Here is a 16,914-nt window from a genome sequence, read left to right as displayed (position 1 = left end):
TCAGCCATAAAAATGTTGGCATACTGTGGGGCCATGTGGGTACCCATAGCAGTGCTGCTGATTTGAAGGTATACATTATCCACAAATGTGAAATAGTTATGGGTGAGGACAAAGTCACAAAGTTCAGCCACCAGGTTTGCAGTGACATTATCGGGGATAGTGTTCCTGACGGCTTGTAGTCCCTCTTTGTGTGGAATGTTGGTGTAGAGGGCTTCTACATCCATAGTGGCTAGGATGATGTTTTCAGGAAGATCACCTATGGATTGTAGTTTCCTCAGGAAGTCAGTGGTGTCTCGAAAATAGCTGGGAGTGCTGGTGGCGTAGGGCCTGAGGAGGGAGTCTACATAGCCAGACAAGCCTGCTGTCAGGGTGTCAATGCCTGAGATGATGGGGCGTCCAGGATTTCCAGGTTTATGGATCTTGGGTAGCAGATAGAATACCCCTGGTCAGGGTTCCAGGGGTGTGTTTGTGCGGATTTGTTCTTGTGCTTTTTCTCTGTGTATATAAATCTCCCCACTGTATTTTCCACTGCATGCATCCGATGAAGTGAGCTGTAGCTCACGAAAGCTTATGCTCAAATAAATTTGTTGGTCTCTAAGGTGCCACAAGTACTCCTTTTCCTTTTGCGGATACAGACTAACACGGCTGCTACTCTGAAATCAAGTCTACTACGTTATGCTAATGTTCAAGAGATATGCAAGATTACAGTTTACTGTCGTGTGCTGTGTGTTTACATATAAACGCACAAGAGTGTGTTTTAGCATCAATAGTTAACCCAAATTAAGGAGGAAAATACTAATGCAATCCATACCATCTGGATTATAGCTTCAGTCCATAAGTGGGTCTCCAGTTGTACTGCCCTTTGAAGGATAGTTCTGAGGATATACATCATGATATCACAGTTCAGAATTTTCACCACATTGCTGAATGCTGGGCTGAATTCAGGAGGGGGAGGAGGTGGCAGTGCTAGAAAAGAAGTCACATGCAGGCATATTAATAACTGCCTAATATTTCCTACCAGATTGTGAGCAGGAAGTGGAGACAACAGGTACGCTGCTACCAAGTGAGTGAGTGAGTGAGGTTTGAATGGTGATTGTGGAATTAAAAAGGGAGGTTAGGGAAAGAGGGGATAATAGTTCTGTTACAACTGAAACATTATAGTCTTATCTCTAAGTTTCTGATACATGGAGTTTGTGACTTTTAAAGTGAGTTTAAATTGTTTGTGAAAGATATCAGATTTATGATAGTTTAAAATGAAGTCATCCATAGAACAGGCACAGCACTGGCAGCAGCAGTACAATCTTCCCTACACTACCCCACCAACCCTATCCCAGAAGAACCACCTATAAAAAGGAGAAAAATTACTTTAGTCCCCTTGGTCTTTCTAGATTGTCAACAAGTGTGACTGTTTTGACGGTGGGTTGAATTTGTGGGCATCTGTCCACTAAAAAACTAAACTGACAGCCCTCCCAATTGTTAAAAAAAACAACAACAAACAACAATAATCACCAAAAAGATGTCTGGTGGTAACAAGTTCTGGTCACTAAAGACCTAAGTCTATTTCCAACCTGTGACCCTAGATTCAATACAATTTCTATCCCATTGTCAATCCCTGAGCCACATACCAAAATTTTTATTTTATAAGCACAAAAAGACTGGTACACCAAACCATAGCACTTGCTCTATCATCCAGTCCAACTTTTTACCTTCATCTCTGTTTTCTTGTTTTCTTCTCTTCTTCTGCGTATGTTCAGCCTGTAAGAAAATTGGCCTACGTTACTGTACCAACAGCAAAGGAGGATTCTTTAGTGAAACCATCAGGGACACTAGACTAATAAACGTTGGAAGATCCACTGAGATTTACTTTGACACTCCACTCACACTGTATAATACATCAGCATATGAAAACATGTTGTGGGCCTGGATAATAAAGCCAGTGCAAACATGACAGTATACCTATAGTAGGGATAAGATTAATTTTTCTTAGTACATTTTATAACAGTGTGTGGAAAACTACAATTATTCCCTTGAAGTTCTAGGTATAGTACCTATCCATTAATACAAATACAAATTCAACATATTCTCTTGTGAACATCTATGAGGAAGTCAATTCTTTCAAAAAGAGCCTATGCATTTAAACTTTCCCCTATTGCAAGAATGTAAAAAATGTATTAGTAGTTCTTCTGATCTGCATATCTCAAAGAAGGGGGAAAAAAAATTTGAAGATCTCTTTATGGGTAACCATATTTAATATATTTTGCAAATTTATATTAGTTTGATTTTTTTTTAAAACTTCGATACAATACTGCTCATCCAGGGAAGCCTAAAAGATACAAAAAAATTGATAAATGATTTGTAAAGATCTGCTTTGACTCATATTATACTACAAATAAGCAACGCAATTACTTCACTTTTCCCAGACCAGCGGTCCCCAAACTTTTGAGGGTCGCCCTGCCCCCCCTTACCTCTGTCCATGTTCCCCCACCCCTGGAGCCAGGGCCAGGAGTGGGGCCGCAGCTCGGGGTGGGAGGGTAGACAGGGTTAAGGGGGCTGAGGTTCGGGCTGCAGCTTGGGGTGGGGCTAAGAGCGGGACCAAGGCTGGGGCAGAGCCACAGCCAGGCTGAAGTGGAGGCTGGCAGCTGGGCCTGAAGCCAGTTGTGGCTCCACTCCTGGCCTTGCTCCCAGCCTTGGTCCCGAGCCAGGAACAAAGCTGCGGCTGCTGGGGGCTTGTGTGGGGCCGGGAGCGGGACTGGAGCAGAGCTGGGGGGGAGGGGCTGGGTGGCGCTGGCTTGCTCCCTCTCCGCCACACCCCACGGACAGTCCTCCACACCCACCTAGCGAAGCACGCCCCATACTCTGAGGGCCTCTGGCACAGAACAAGACAATTTTTTATTTTTTTAAATCTTTTAAATGCACTGTGGAACTATGCACATTTATTTAGGGCCAAATTATGCTTTTTCTCCTGTTTGGGTGAGCTAGTATTTTGTCTTTTTTTGACCTGGCATCTTATTTTTTTAAACGGGTATTTTTTACTAGAGCTTAACAGTCTTGTGCGACATCTGGCATCCCAAAGAGATCTAATTCCTTTTACTGCCATACACAAAAGGAAGCTATAATGTGCAACTAAAGGTTTAGCTGAACTTAAACATGAAGAGAGTAAATGGAGATTTCAAACTTCATAGCAGAAACAGAGGGAAAAAATAACTGTAATGTGGGGATGGGGAAGGGAAAACCACACAGGTACTGCTCTTAAAATGCTTTGGGGTAGATCCTTGGCTGGTGTAAGTTACCATAGCTCCATGGATTTACACTGGCAAAGGAGCTGTCCCATTGTGTCTTCACTACACTTTCTATAATATGTTCCCTAGTTGGAGTCTGTCTCCAGTATGCAATCTTATAGTGCTTTTATTAATCTACATTGCTTGTCACCTGTTGTTAAAAGGCTGAAAATTTAGGCTGGAGTTTTCAAAGGGATCCAAGTGAGTTAAGCACTCAACTCTCCCTGAATTTTAGTGGGAGACAGGCACCTAAATGCTTTAGGTTTTTTCTCAGCCTAAATATTCTGAACTCACAGGATGCATTAGAACTGTTTTTTCTTTAAAAAAAAGAAGAAAAAAAAAGCTACACATACACCAAAAACCCCGACATTGGTATTTTCTTGTGCTGCACAGAAGCTGGGATTATCAAGATTCTCTTTGTGTATTAGTAGAGGTGTGTTTGTGAATCTGAATAATGTTTTACTGGAAGATTGGTGGTAGCTTTTTACAGCTTAATTACAGAAGAACAGTTTTTGTCACATGAAAAACGTCTTCGCTGTCTCCTCTGTCAAAAAACCAAAAGTTAGCTTCCTTATGAGTATGGTTTGAGGGTTAAGTAGAATACATTAAAAGAAATAAATCAGAGATATATTATTAAGCACTCTACCATCTTGAGACTCCATTATATCCCTACCTTCAGTACACCAGGTTTGTTTAGGCAGAGAAAAAGTGTGTGCTCTCCTCTTCCCTTCACATTGCCTACCTTGCTGTGCTGAGTCTTGGTATAGTGATAAAAGAACATATTGAACTCTTTCATGCATTCATCCTTCAATTCATAAACTCCATGGCCTGACACACCCGGTTTCCTAAAAAAATATTTATAGTACATGGATTAACAACAAATCCTCAGTGTTTATTTATAGCACAAGTTGCAAGTAATGCAATTACTTCCTAAGGAAATGTTAAGAGTGAAATGGAACACAATGGGACCTGGCTCTGCATATTTAAACAAGGATGGCAACTTCATTACATTACAAATTGCAGATAAATTCAGTTACCAGCTTTTCACTACCAGAAATACACTTTCCTATGGATCCTGCCCATTGCAGGAGCGTCTCTGACACATGGTACCAGGAGATTATTCACAGATGAATTAATTAAGACTTTCTCCTCGAGTTTCAGGCATTTGGCCTGCATGGTGCCTCACTGTATAATCTGCAGTTCCTTTTCAAGCTAGGCACTAATCTAAGAAACATAATGATATGCTTCCCAGTGAAGTACACTGAATGGTCTCTTCTTTTAACCCCCATCCTACCCTCAGAACAAAAATCCTAGCTATATCTATGGTTCCCTTTGGTTAAATGTAAAAGGAGCAAGCCACAAGCAATTCAAAATAAGGGAGACTACAGCAATTGAATTGGAAGTTTTTGTTGTGTGGTGTTTTTTGTTTTGTTTTTTTGACAGAATCATAACTGATCAAAACCAATTCAGATGTCAAAGTACCAAAGCGATGGTTTCCTTGGTTGCCTATGAAAAGGATCTTTTCTACCTACAGCTGGTAGTCAACAGTTTTCTGACAGAAAAGCAAGTAAACAAGTAAAGAGCAGTCTAAACCAAACACTGAGGAGATTTTCAAAAGGTAAAAAAGGCAGATAGCAGTATGGTGGACAGCTACTACAAAAGAAAGTGAGTTTTGAAAAATCTCTTCCATTAGTATGTGGGACTTCCATATCCCTATTTTACACTTACTTTTCTATGCAAAAATGAAAGCAAATATATTTCAAGCTTACAAAACAGGAGAGGAGTTTGTGTAGCATGACCAACAGTCTAAGGGTATGTCTACACTGCAATAAAAGATAAGCAGCATGGTCGCAGCTGGCTCAGGTCAGCTGACTCCGGCGCATGGGGCTAAACTGCAGAGTAGACATTTGGGCTTGGGACAGAGCCCAGGCTCTGAAACCCTGCGAATGGGATAGGTCTCAGAGCTTGGGCTCCAGCCCGAGTGTCTACCCTGCAAATTGTAGCCCCGCAGCATAAGCCTCACAAGCCCAAGTCAATTGACCCAGGTTCTGAGACTCAGTGCTGTGGATTTTTTTTTATTGCAGTGTAGACATATCATCCCTTGGGAGCTCTCATCCCTTCACCTGCATGTCATCTATAAAGTAGTATTAAGAGCTTACTTGAATATGGCCACTTTATTTATTACTTTCTCCAAGCCAGTTTCATTGTTTTCCTGTTAAAACATTTAAACACAGAGCATATTTTTACATACACATATATACTACAGTATTAGGTTACAATCTAGAATATTAGGACTAAAATATGACAGTTCAGAACATGCAAGACTAACCTATAAGTATCAGAATCTATACCAGCCTGTATCTACTCTAATAAAATCACCTCAAATTGATCACTTGTGAAACACACCATTATTAATGCAACAAAAACCCACTGACAGTTTGCATGGTAAAGTATGAAGAGCCATCTAGATCAATTCCATATTTAACCTATGGACTAATGTTTTTTTGTCAACATTCATCCAAAATTCAGATATTCAAATTACAAATTTGGTGATGAGTAAAATAATAAGTACGCCCACCCCAGGAATGGGAAATGTAAAAGGATGTCCAAAAGAACATCAAGACTCCTTTGCTCACTGAACTACCATCAGACGTTACTTGTATCAGAGATGTGCCCCATCCAAAGAGCAATTTTTCACCTTGCTATTAAGGGAGGGCAGGCCACACAGTTTTTAATTCTGAAAGGTTAGTCTCTAAAAATGTCATTCGTGGATTCTATGTTTAGGGTTTACAGTAATTTTCATAATATACTCAGTTTGAAAGCAAAAATGATGGTTTTTTCTTTTACCTGCCAACCCCATAAAATCAGTCTGGGCTGTGACAATTAAAATGAATTCTTTCCATCTTGTTCTTTATCAGAAGGACAAAACTATACTTTCAACTACACCTGTGCAATTGTTTTCAGTGGATTTGCACAAGGGTAACCAATTAGAATTTAGTAAAAAATACTGTTGATGCACAAGATGGAATAGAGTTTGGCTCCCCCTCTTTCAGCTACACTAGCTCTGGAGGTCCAACAGAAGAAATCATTTAAAAGATATTTGTCATAGAAGTTAGTAGCTATGACTCAGAATAAACTTAATAGTTCTGCTCCCTGAGTACCAAAATGCAATCCTCCTACAGTAGTTTTTCAGATTAGAACCATACTATGAATGTGTATATTGTACTAGGACAATGGCTGGTTCTAGGATGTTCTTGGTTGCAGGGTGCCAGTCTGAAGGACACAGACACACGAGTAACTGTGGACTGTTAAATTTCCCTTGAAGAGCACCATGCATTTACCTTTAACAAGGGGGAAAATACTCATCTTACCGAAATGCAGTCATATTTCACTGTAACTCTAAATCCAAGATCTGTGGTTTCCACCAAAAGTAAAAAACACTTTCATCTAAAGAAACAGGGAGCAGAAAAGAGAAAGAAGAGGGAAGAAAGCGGGGAGAAAGCGGGGAAGGGAGGGAGAGAAAAAGACTCACATTCTCAGGCAAAGATTTGGCAATAGCACTGTGAGCCATTGGTTCAATGCAGAGCAGATGAATAATTTCTCTCATGGTAATTTCTTCTTTTGTCACACTACTCACTCCAGGCACGTATCTTTCCCCTACCAGGAAGCCATAAAAGGAGGAAAAAGGAAAACATGAAGGTTAAAAAAACACTTATGATTCACTCATACAGAAAAACAGTTACTAACCTGCTCTGTAATTGTTCTTCTTCAAAATATGCTGCACTTGTCCATTCTACTTCAGATGCACGCATGCCCAGTGCACTAGTGTTGGAGATTTTTCCCTCAGCTGTACCCATCAGGTCAGCGCATGCCCCCTCTGCTGCCTCCTACTGTTACACAGCGGTACCAAAGGGTGGAGCCACTCTCTACCCCAATGGTCCCCAAACTGTGGGACTGCGCCATTCGGGCTCTGCTCAGGAATAAACTGCTTCAGCATACATGAGGGCTGAGTCAGTGCAGGCTCTGCTTATGGGATGAGACAGTGAAGCTGAGCTGCTGCAGCATGCCGGGGGGCAGGTCTACACTACAGCCAGGATCAGCGCTCTGAGATCGATCCACCGGCAGTCAATTTAGCGAGTCTAGTGAAGACCCGCCAAATCGACAGCAGATCGCTCTCTAACCAACCCCATATTCTACCCCCAACAAGAAGAGCAAGGTAAGTTGATGGGAGAGTTTTTCCCGTCGACCCCCCGCGGTAATTCAACATAAGGTATGTTGACTCCAGCTATGTTATTCACATAGCTGGAGTTGCGTAGCATAGGACTTACCGCAGTAGCGTAGACACAGCCCTAGTGATGAGTCACTGCAGGCTCTATTGGAGGGGTGAGTCTAGGCAGCTGAGAGAACAGCCCTGGTCTTGCTGTGGGTTTGCCTTGGGGGTGGAGGGTGGGGGGACGGGACAGGACCAAACACACACGTGTTTAAACCCCTTCAAGGGGACATGATACCTCCAATCAGTCCACTTAGGGCTTTAGGAGGCAGGGAAGATGATGGTTGCCATAATATACTGCAGTGGGTTCCAGAACAGCCTCATTTATTGGGAGCACTGCTCAAGAAGGTCCACAGATCCCAAGATATCAATCAATCTGCATGAGCTCCCCTGACCTATTTCCACTTGAATATTTAGTGAGGAAGCCACCCTCTGTAAGAGGTCCTGGTGTGCCCAATAATTATCTGGGGCAAGTGAGGAAACACCAGATACTACTCAGACAATGAGGAGGAGGAATCCAACACTAGTTGAGGTGATTTGCCCAATCCCTCCAAATGGAGACTCACTTAGGCAGGTTCCCCATGTTCAGTAGTGGGCTTAGCACTGGGAGTGGCTTCCTGCAGTTCTTGCCATGCAGGTTCACAATGTCTACCGGAGAATGTAGAGGCGGGAGGGTATGGAGAGGATTTGGAGACAGCAAGAAAACCCACAAGTTCCAATACAGCCACTGATATGGCACTGGAGCCCAATTTCTTCCCAATCATTGCTCCCTACTAGCCAGCCAACAGGGAGGCTCTGCTGGATACCAAAGGTGAGAACTTCTCAGAGGAGACTGAAGGCCTGTGTGATGCAGCCATGACATGCAAGATCCCACTTCTAACTTATCTGGCTAGGGAAGAGAGGTGTCTCTTTGGTGCCAGAGAGTGGTCCCAGGAGTCCTTAGAGGACAACATTGGGGAAATTATAGATGGGCTGCATATGGGGGTACCAGAGTGTCCACAGGGTACCCATGATATTGGGTATGGAACACTAGTAGCCAGCAAATCCGTTATATTGTCCATCGGTAATGGTTGAGATGTCTGCTGGATGCTCAGTGAAGACTGTGTGCCATGGCATATACCTTGGGTGTTGACGGCATTGGGAGACTCTCTTGCCGCTGAGGATAGAGTGCGCTTGGTGCTGAAGCACTCTGTGGTGCAGATACCATTCTCCTCTTCTTCCCAGTTTGATCACTGGATGGGGACCTTGCTCACCTGGGATTACAGGTCTCCAGATGCAGTCCTCCACTGCTGCTTCTTAGGTACCAGAGAAGGAGATTGGCGCTGAGACTCTCCCATCACAGTGGAAGTGCTCCTGACCAAAGCAGAGGCACTTGGTGCCTACCCTGAGTAGGAAGACTCCAAGGGTGGGAACAAAGCCGTCTCCCTAAGATGCTTAGTTTGACCTCCGTGGTTTTTTAGTTCTGGCTTAAAGTCCCTGCAGATTTGGTACCTTTCCCTAACATGAGCTTCTCCTAGGCACTTCAGGCACCCACAGTGTGGTCACTGACTGGCACTGGTTTCTTGCATGCATCGCAAAGTTTGAAACCTGGGGACTGAGGTGTGCCCTAGCCCTGGGCATCAGAACCCAATCCAGAGGGAACCAGTTATACTAAATAAACTACTAAAAAAGGAAAACTAATAGTAGAAAATTAAACTAAGACTATAAAACAACAAAACACAAAGAAAAAGGGAAACACCTACAACAGCAAGGTAAAACACTGCGACAATCGTCACAGGCGATAAAAAGAACAGAGATGGGTTGGCTCCACCTTTTATACCGTTGCACAGCAACACGAGAAAAGATACTGATGGGTACATCGGAGGGAAAAATTTCTGACACTAGTGCGCTGGGCATGCGCACACTTGAAATAGAATGGACATGTGCAATCAGTCAAAGAACCACCATACTCCTGTACAGATATTTCATAGGACACATTTGTGAAACTATCTCCCAAAAGATATTTGAGGGCAAAAGGGAGGAAGTTTTTTTTTGTTGGTTTTTTTTTTTTTAAACTGTTAAATTTTTTTGCTGCCCATACCCCATACTGGTTCAGATCAGTGGTCCTTCTAGCCCAGTATCTTGTCTTTCAACAGTGGCCCATTAGTGGCTTCAGAGGGAATGAACAGTACAGGGCAATTATTGAGCCACTGATGGAACCTATCCTCCATGAACTTATCTCGTTCTTTTTTGAGCCCAGTTATACTTTTGGCCTTCACAACATTCTACTGGCAACAAGTTCCAGAAGTTGATTTTGTGTTGTGTGAAGAAGTACTTCCTTCTGTTTGTTTTATACCTGCTGCCTTTTAATTTCATTGGGTGACCCCTGGTTCTTGTGTTATGTGAACACTTCCCTATTCACTTTCTCCACACAACTCATGATTTTATCAATCTGTCCTATTCCCCTTCAGTCACCTCTTTTCTAAGATAAACAGACCCACTCTTTTTAATCTCTCCCCATATGGAAGCTGTTCCATACACCTAATCATTTTTTGTTGCCCTTCTCTGTGCTTTTTCCATTCTAATATATTTTTGGAGATAGGGAGATCAGAACTGTAAGCAGTATTCCAGGTGTGGACTCACCATGGATTTATCTTTTCTTATTATCAATCCCTTTCCTAATAATTTCTTACATACTGTTAGCCTTTTTGACCACAGCTGATCATTAAGAGAGAGAACTATCCACAATGACTCCAAGATCTCTTTCTTGAACGGTAACAGCTAATTTAGACCGTCATTTTGGAAAAAATAATCTCAACTATACAATGTACATTACACTTTGCATTTCTCAACACTGAATTTCATCGGCCATTTCGTTCCCCAGTTTTGTGAGAACTCTTTGCAACTCTCCTCAGTCAGCTTTGGACTTAACTGTCTTTTGTATCATGTCCAAACTTGCTGCCTCACTGTTCACCCCTTTTTCCAGATCATTTATGAATACTGTGAACAGCACAGGTCCCAATACTGAACCTTGGGTGTCACGCCATTTACCTCCTTCCATTATGAAAACTGACCATTTATTCCTACCCTTTGTTTCCTATCTTTTATCCAGTTACTGATCCATGAGAGGACTTTTCCTCTTATCCCATTACTGCTTAGTTTGCTAAAGAGCCTTTGGTGAGAGACCTTGTCAAAGACTTTCAGAAAGTACACTATATCCACTGGATCACTCTTATTCATATGCTTGTTGATTCCCTCAAAGCATTCTAATAGATTGGTGAGGCATGATTTCCCTTTACAAGAGCTATGTTGACTCTTCCCCAACATACCGTGTTCATCTCTGTCTCTGATAATTCTGTTCTTTCCTATAGTTTCAACCAATTTGCCTGGTACTGAAGTTAGGCTTACCAGCCTGTAATTTTAAGGATTGCCTCTGGAGACTTTTTTTTGAAATGGTGTTACATTTTATCTCTGCATCCCATCTGGAGGAGACATATACCCAGTTAGTATGGCAATAGTTGAAATCCCATATTATTACTGGATTTTCTGTTTTTGTAAAAAGAAAAGGAGTACTTGTGGCACCTTAGAGACTAACCAATTTATTTGAGCATAAGCTTTCGTGAGCTACAGCTCACTTCATCAGATGCATATTGTGGAAACTGCAGAAGACATTATATACACAGAGACCATGAAACAATACCTCCTCCCACCCCACTGTCCTGCTGGTAATAGCTTATCTAAAGTGATCACTCTCCTTACAATGTGTATGATAATCAAGTTGGGCCATTTCCAGCACAAATCCAGGTTCTCACCCCCCCCCCCCACTTTTTTTCCGAAAACCACACACACAAACTCACTCTCCTGCTGGTAACAGCCCATCCAAAGCGACCACTCTCCCCACAATGTGCACGATAATCAAGGTGGGCCATTTCCAGCACAAAGCCAGGTCGTCTCAACCCCCCCGCACCCCAACCCCCCCCCACACAAACTCACTCTTCTGCTGGTAATAGCTCATCCAAACTGACCACTCTCCTTACAATGTGTATGATAATCAAGGTGGGCCATTTCCAGCATAAATCCAAGAGTTTGTATGTGTGGTTTTTGGAAAAAAAAAAAAAAAGGGGGGGGGGGGAAACCTGGATTTGTGCTGAAAATGGCCCAACTTGATCATCATACACATTGTAAGGAGAGTGATCACTTTAGATAAGCTATTACCAGCAGGAGAGTGGGGTGGGAGGAGGTATTGTTTCATGGTCTCTGTGTATATAACGTCTTCTGCAGTTTCCACAGTAAGCATCCGATGAAGTGAGCTGTAGCTCACGAAAGCTTATGCTCAAACTGGTTAGTCTCTAAGGTGCTACAAGTAATCCTTTTCTTTTTGCGAATACAGACTAACACGGCTGTTACTCTGAAATCTGTTTTTGTAGCCTCTCTAATCTCCCAAATGGTTCCTCGTTCCTAATAAACCTAAATCCCTCCTCCCAAACACCATCCTCTCATCCATGCATTCAATGTTCTGCCTGTCTAACTGGCCCTGCATGTGGAACTGGAAGCATTTCAGAGAATGCTACCATGGAGGTCCTGAACTCTCATCTCTTGCCTAGCAGCCTAAATTTGGCCTTCAGAACCTCTCTCCTACCTTTCCCTAAGTATTGATACCTACATGTATCACAACCACCAGATCCTCCCCAGCACTACACATAAGTCGGTCTAGATGTCTTGAGAGGTCCCCAATCTCTGCGCCCAGCAGGCAATTCACCATGTGGTTCTCCTGGTAGGGTTGCCATCCCTCCAGCATTGCCCTGGAGTCTACAGGAATTAAAGATTAAGTCATGTGCTGAAACCTCCAGGAATACATCCAACCAAAATTGGGAAACCCTATCTCCCGATCATCACAAACCCAAATATTCAGGGTTATTACTGTTTTATTATAATAATGTTTCTTTGGTGAGGTATAGGGATTTGCTTTGCTTTCTCAAGTACTGTCACCTATACATGGTACAGCAATGTATACAACATTAGAAATATTTTATAGTTAATTACATCTCACATCAGGATAATGGGTATAAGGCATAAAGTTAAGGGATAGATTCTTCTCTTATTATACCTGAATAATAAAGTGTGGAATTATCTAACAGGCTAAACTGTATACAAGACACACTGGTTTCAGATGTCATGTTTGCATGTCACAGAACCATCTACTTAAGAGTTATCCAATACCAACCCCAATCCTCTAAATTAAAATACAGAGAATTGTCTAACAGAAAAGGTCATCCATCAAGTCTGTCCCTTCCAGCAGCAAATATCTAAGTACTGCCTTGCAGAGAGGAAAGAAGCTAAATTACAGCCAATCCAAAAAGCAAAAGAAACTCCAAAACACAAAATCAGATCTCATTTATACTGTAAACAGAGTTTCTTACCCACAACATAGATGAGAACCTGCAGCATTTCTTCTATTAATATATTACATTGCTTGGTCAAATCCTATAGGGGTTAAAAAAAAGGTTGCTGGGTCAGGGAATGATGCAGTTAAGTGGGAAATCCAGGCTTGAAGTTAAGGGTTTCCACAGATGACATTGGTCTCAGCCCAAATGTTCACAATTTACTATTTTAATAGAAAAAACACCCTCCAACCTGAAGCATTACAGTCTGGAGACACTGTGTAGACTATCATCTGTGGGGATTGTTCTGTGAATAAAATGCAAAATTAACATAGTAGGAAGGGATATAACTGGGAAAATTGTGTCCTGAATGAAGAGGTAGGTGAAAACTCCCCACACCCTGAAGAATTGACAGGAGAAACCAGGAAAATTGCATTCAGACTAAAAAGATATGTGAACAGGCCTTGAAGGACAAAGACATGTTGAGAGGAAAAAGCTTCCTGATTTTTATCAGGCAACCTAGGAAATAACAGTACTGGTAGAGACACCCACTCTGTATACAACCAGTAATCCTACTTAATGCATACAGAGGATAAAGGATGCAAACCAAAGACATCCTGAAGCAAGATGTTAACACAGAATGTGGAGAGAATTATAGGAGAAAGACGCATTGCTTTTCCTTGATACAATCCTATGCCATTCCAGCGTTAACATTCTTTGAATTGCATGGTAACTAGCAAGCAATTTGGACAGAGACATTGAAGACAGCAAAAACTATTTGTTTTACACTAAGAACAAGAAACTTTCTATTACAGAGAAAAAAAATCACTTAGCTAACCACTTGATCACCTGTAACTTATGTTACTATTTTTGGTATGGTCTTATGATTGCAGTGAAACAGCTGCAGCTAGTTTCCTTGCTGATGTTCTATAACCTTGAAAGAAGAGAATTCATGAATAGTTCCTTGCTGTTTACCTGGTCTTTGGTGGGCATGATCTTCTTGAAGGCACTGACAAGCTCATACCTCTGTAGTATCAGCAACAGGAAAAGGTTTGGATCCATAAGCGATGCACCAATCTGCCAGATACCCCACATCCCAAGAGCTTTAGTTAGCATCAAATTTCTTCATTAAAGTATGAAAAATATCCCTCTTCCAACATCCATTTTAAATAGGAAACAAATTCAGAGCAAGGACACAGCAAAAGCAGTTCAAGATTTAAAGCACAAAGTTATGAGATACACAAATTAATGTTAAAATGTGTTTCAGTTGAAAAATCAATGCATGGCTTCTTGATATTTTTGGAAGTCTTGGCTCCCTTTCAAGGGTTAACAGACATTAGTTCTGTTTTTTGGTGTGGTTTTAAAGAACTGACTTAAATATCCTATCTGGCCATCTCATGAGTAACTTACAAAATATATCATTTTCAACTACTAGGCAAGATAGAGGATCTGTGTTTGGGGCAAACATGATATGGGAAAAGTGGGACAGAGCATACAAATAATGACAATAAAAAGTAGAGAAAAATTTCTACATCGTATGACTTGTAATGTATGGCTGGGTCATTTGTGCAATTGGTACTATCCAGATATAGGGAAGCTTATTATAATTTGTGTTGCAACATAGCACTAATTAAAATTAAAAGCAAAATCACACAAAATTTGATGAATGAGACATGAAGTTGGGAAGTACTTTGTGTCAGCAGTAATTTGAAAGGTTTCTACCTGCAGCATAAGGATGTCTTTATCATACATTTCTTCTCTACATTTAACATCCTGGTAATAGAACACCTGTGTAAACAAATAATACAAACAAGTTTCACTAGGGAAACAACAGTCATCTAAGAAGTTCCTTTATATTCCCTGCACTTTCTATTTTCACACAAAAAAAGCTTCAAACATTTGTTCCCAGAAGGTTAAAAAGTGAGCCTACACTGGGATATTGTGGCTTTCAAGTCTTTGTACAATCCATTAGATGACACATATACCGCACCTCTCGTTTCAATTCATAGTCTTAGATTAACATGCACCCACTAAATAGGGAAAATAAGGTAAATGTAACATCTTCAGCTATTAACTACTTGCTCCTCACCAGTTAAACAACATCCCAGGTTCTCCAGTGTGAAATAAGAATGCTCCACAGTTTTGAAGCAAAAGGAGACTATATCCATGTATCTAAAGGGCAGAATGTTGCCTTTAGTTTTCCATGGCATCTACAAAATACAATGCGGTACAGAAGTGCTTGTTATTGATAATTAAGAGGTACCCCGTTAAGAATCCTTTGGGACTTGCAGACCTTCATGTTACATTTTTTCACACAATAATAACTATAGGCTAAGTAGTACCTGGTATTTACATTTATTACTCCTAAGGGCATTCTGCGACAAAAAAAATCAAGTTTTATTTGTCAATAAATAAATAAATAAATACAGTCTCCAGCATGGCAGCAGGGACCACAGGCCACTGGCTGCACAAAGGTGGGAGATCACCCTGTAACCTCTCCACTCCTGGGACTCAGTGGTGAGGCTGCACCCTACCCTGACACAACACAAGGCCTGGGCCTGCCACAGAAACACCCTGAAGCCCTGCCCCTCTGCGCCAGGTGTGAGGCAGGCAGATTCAATCAGGCAGGATCCAAGTATGGAGGGGGATCACTAGGTGGGGGATCCAGGTGTGGGGTGAGAGGATTCTGTGTGGGACAATCTGGGTGCAGGCAGCTCAGTGGGGGGTCTGGGTGTGGAGGGATCTGGATGCACAGAGGCTCACTGCGGCTGTTCCAGGTACAGTGGCAACAGGACTCTGCAGGGGGTTCTAGGTAAAAGTGGTTGGGACTCAGTGGGGGGGGCCTTGGTGTGGGGCTCTCAACAGTGGGATCTGGATGCTGAGGCAGTGGGGCTTAGTGGGGTGGGGGTCTGGATGTGGGGGCTCAGGGTGGTGCAGGGGGGTGGGGCTCATCAGGGTAGGAGTGGGGGTCCAGAGGCAAGGCATCTGGGTGCAGGAGACTCCAGATGCAGGGGCTGAAGTTCAATTGGGTGGGGTTCGGGTATGGGAGGGCTAGAGGGGTTCTGGGTGTACAGAGTGAGGCTTGGTGGGGGTATCTGGGTATGGAAGGTCCGGATGCACAGGGGTTGGGCGGATAGGTGAGCAGCTCCCCCTGCAGCGACCCCTCCCCCTGCAGCGGAGGAGCAATGGGGGCAGGAAGTTGGGGAGGATGCTGAGCTTCCTGCAGCTGGGAGAGGTTTCTGGGGGTGGGTCTGACACAGCCTCAGCCACTCCTTGCAGGGGAAGAAGTCGTCCCATCCGCTCCTGCCTCCAGCCCAGCTGGGACTAGCAACTGATCTCGGCTCAGGGTAGGAGCCGCTGGCTGGGGGGTCCCCAGTCCTGTGGCACCTTAGAGACTAACCAATTTATTTGAGCATGAGCTTTCGTGAGCTACAGCTCACTTACGAAAGCTCATGCTCAAATAAATTGGTTAGTCTCTAAGGTGCCACAAGTACTCCTTTTCTTTTTGCGAATACAGACTAACACGGCTGTTCCTCTGAAACCAGTCCTGTGGTGATTTACCTCTCTGCCAGCTGCTCCGGGTGCCTGAAACGACATACCTGCACAGCTAGGGAATGGTGCATGACTACTCTTGCAGCTTCCCTTTGCTTCCCTGTCAGGGTCATTTTTCTGCAGGGAAGCAAAGAAATCTGTGGGAGACGTGAATTCTGCGTACACGCAGTGGCACACAATTCCCCCAGGAGTAATTTATATTTATGTTATGCAGGCTTACCACACGAGCTTCTTCTACAGCAGGTGGCTCAACCATCCTTAGTACCAATGGGAAATGTTGGCACAAAACTAACAGGACACAAAATCACTAATACATACTACAGAGAGTACCTGGCTTATTAGGGAGAGCCCATTCCTTCTCCACATCTCTGCAGCAACTTGAGCAACCAACACTAGACAGCGCAAAGGGTATTCCACTAGCAGCTCCACTTGGAATTGTTCCTAAAAAATCAAG

General features: G+C 42.7%; 1 protein-coding gene across 4 annotated transcripts in view; it reads right to left on the bottom strand.

The window, feature by feature from the left end:
- The window catches only part of UBR1 (ubiquitin protein ligase E3 component n-recognin 1), a 145,887-nt gene that overhangs the window by 75,233 nt on the left and 53,740 nt on the right, over positions 1-16,914 (bottom strand). For all 4 annotated transcript variants that reach the window (XM_048854897.2, XM_075129678.1, XM_048854895.2 and 1 more), the window contains exons 17-25: positions 16,791-16,901; positions 14,631-14,696; positions 13,884-13,985; positions 12,948-13,011; positions 6,811-6,935; positions 5,438-5,490; positions 4,021-4,123; positions 1,707-1,755; positions 812-966 (exon numbers count right to left, since the gene is read on the bottom strand). In XM_048854897.2, coding sequence (XP_048710854.2) covers positions 812-966; positions 1,707-1,755; positions 4,021-4,123; positions 5,438-5,490; positions 6,811-6,935; positions 12,948-13,011; positions 13,884-13,985; positions 14,631-14,696; positions 16,791-16,901 — 828 coding nt within the window. The remainder of the gene's footprint in view (positions 1-811; positions 967-1,706; positions 1,756-4,020; positions 4,124-5,437; positions 5,491-6,810; positions 6,936-12,947; positions 13,012-13,883; positions 13,986-14,630; positions 14,697-16,790; positions 16,902-16,914) is intronic.

This window comes from Caretta caretta, chromosome 6 (genome assembly GCF_965140235.1).
Source record: "Caretta caretta isolate rCarCar2 chromosome 6, rCarCar1.hap1, whole genome shotgun sequence".
NCBI classification, from domain to species: domain Eukaryota; kingdom Metazoa; phylum Chordata; order Testudines; family Cheloniidae; genus Caretta; species Caretta caretta.
The sequence above is the reverse complement of the archived record's forward strand: the minus strand, read 5'-3'. Positions and strand labels throughout refer to the sequence as shown.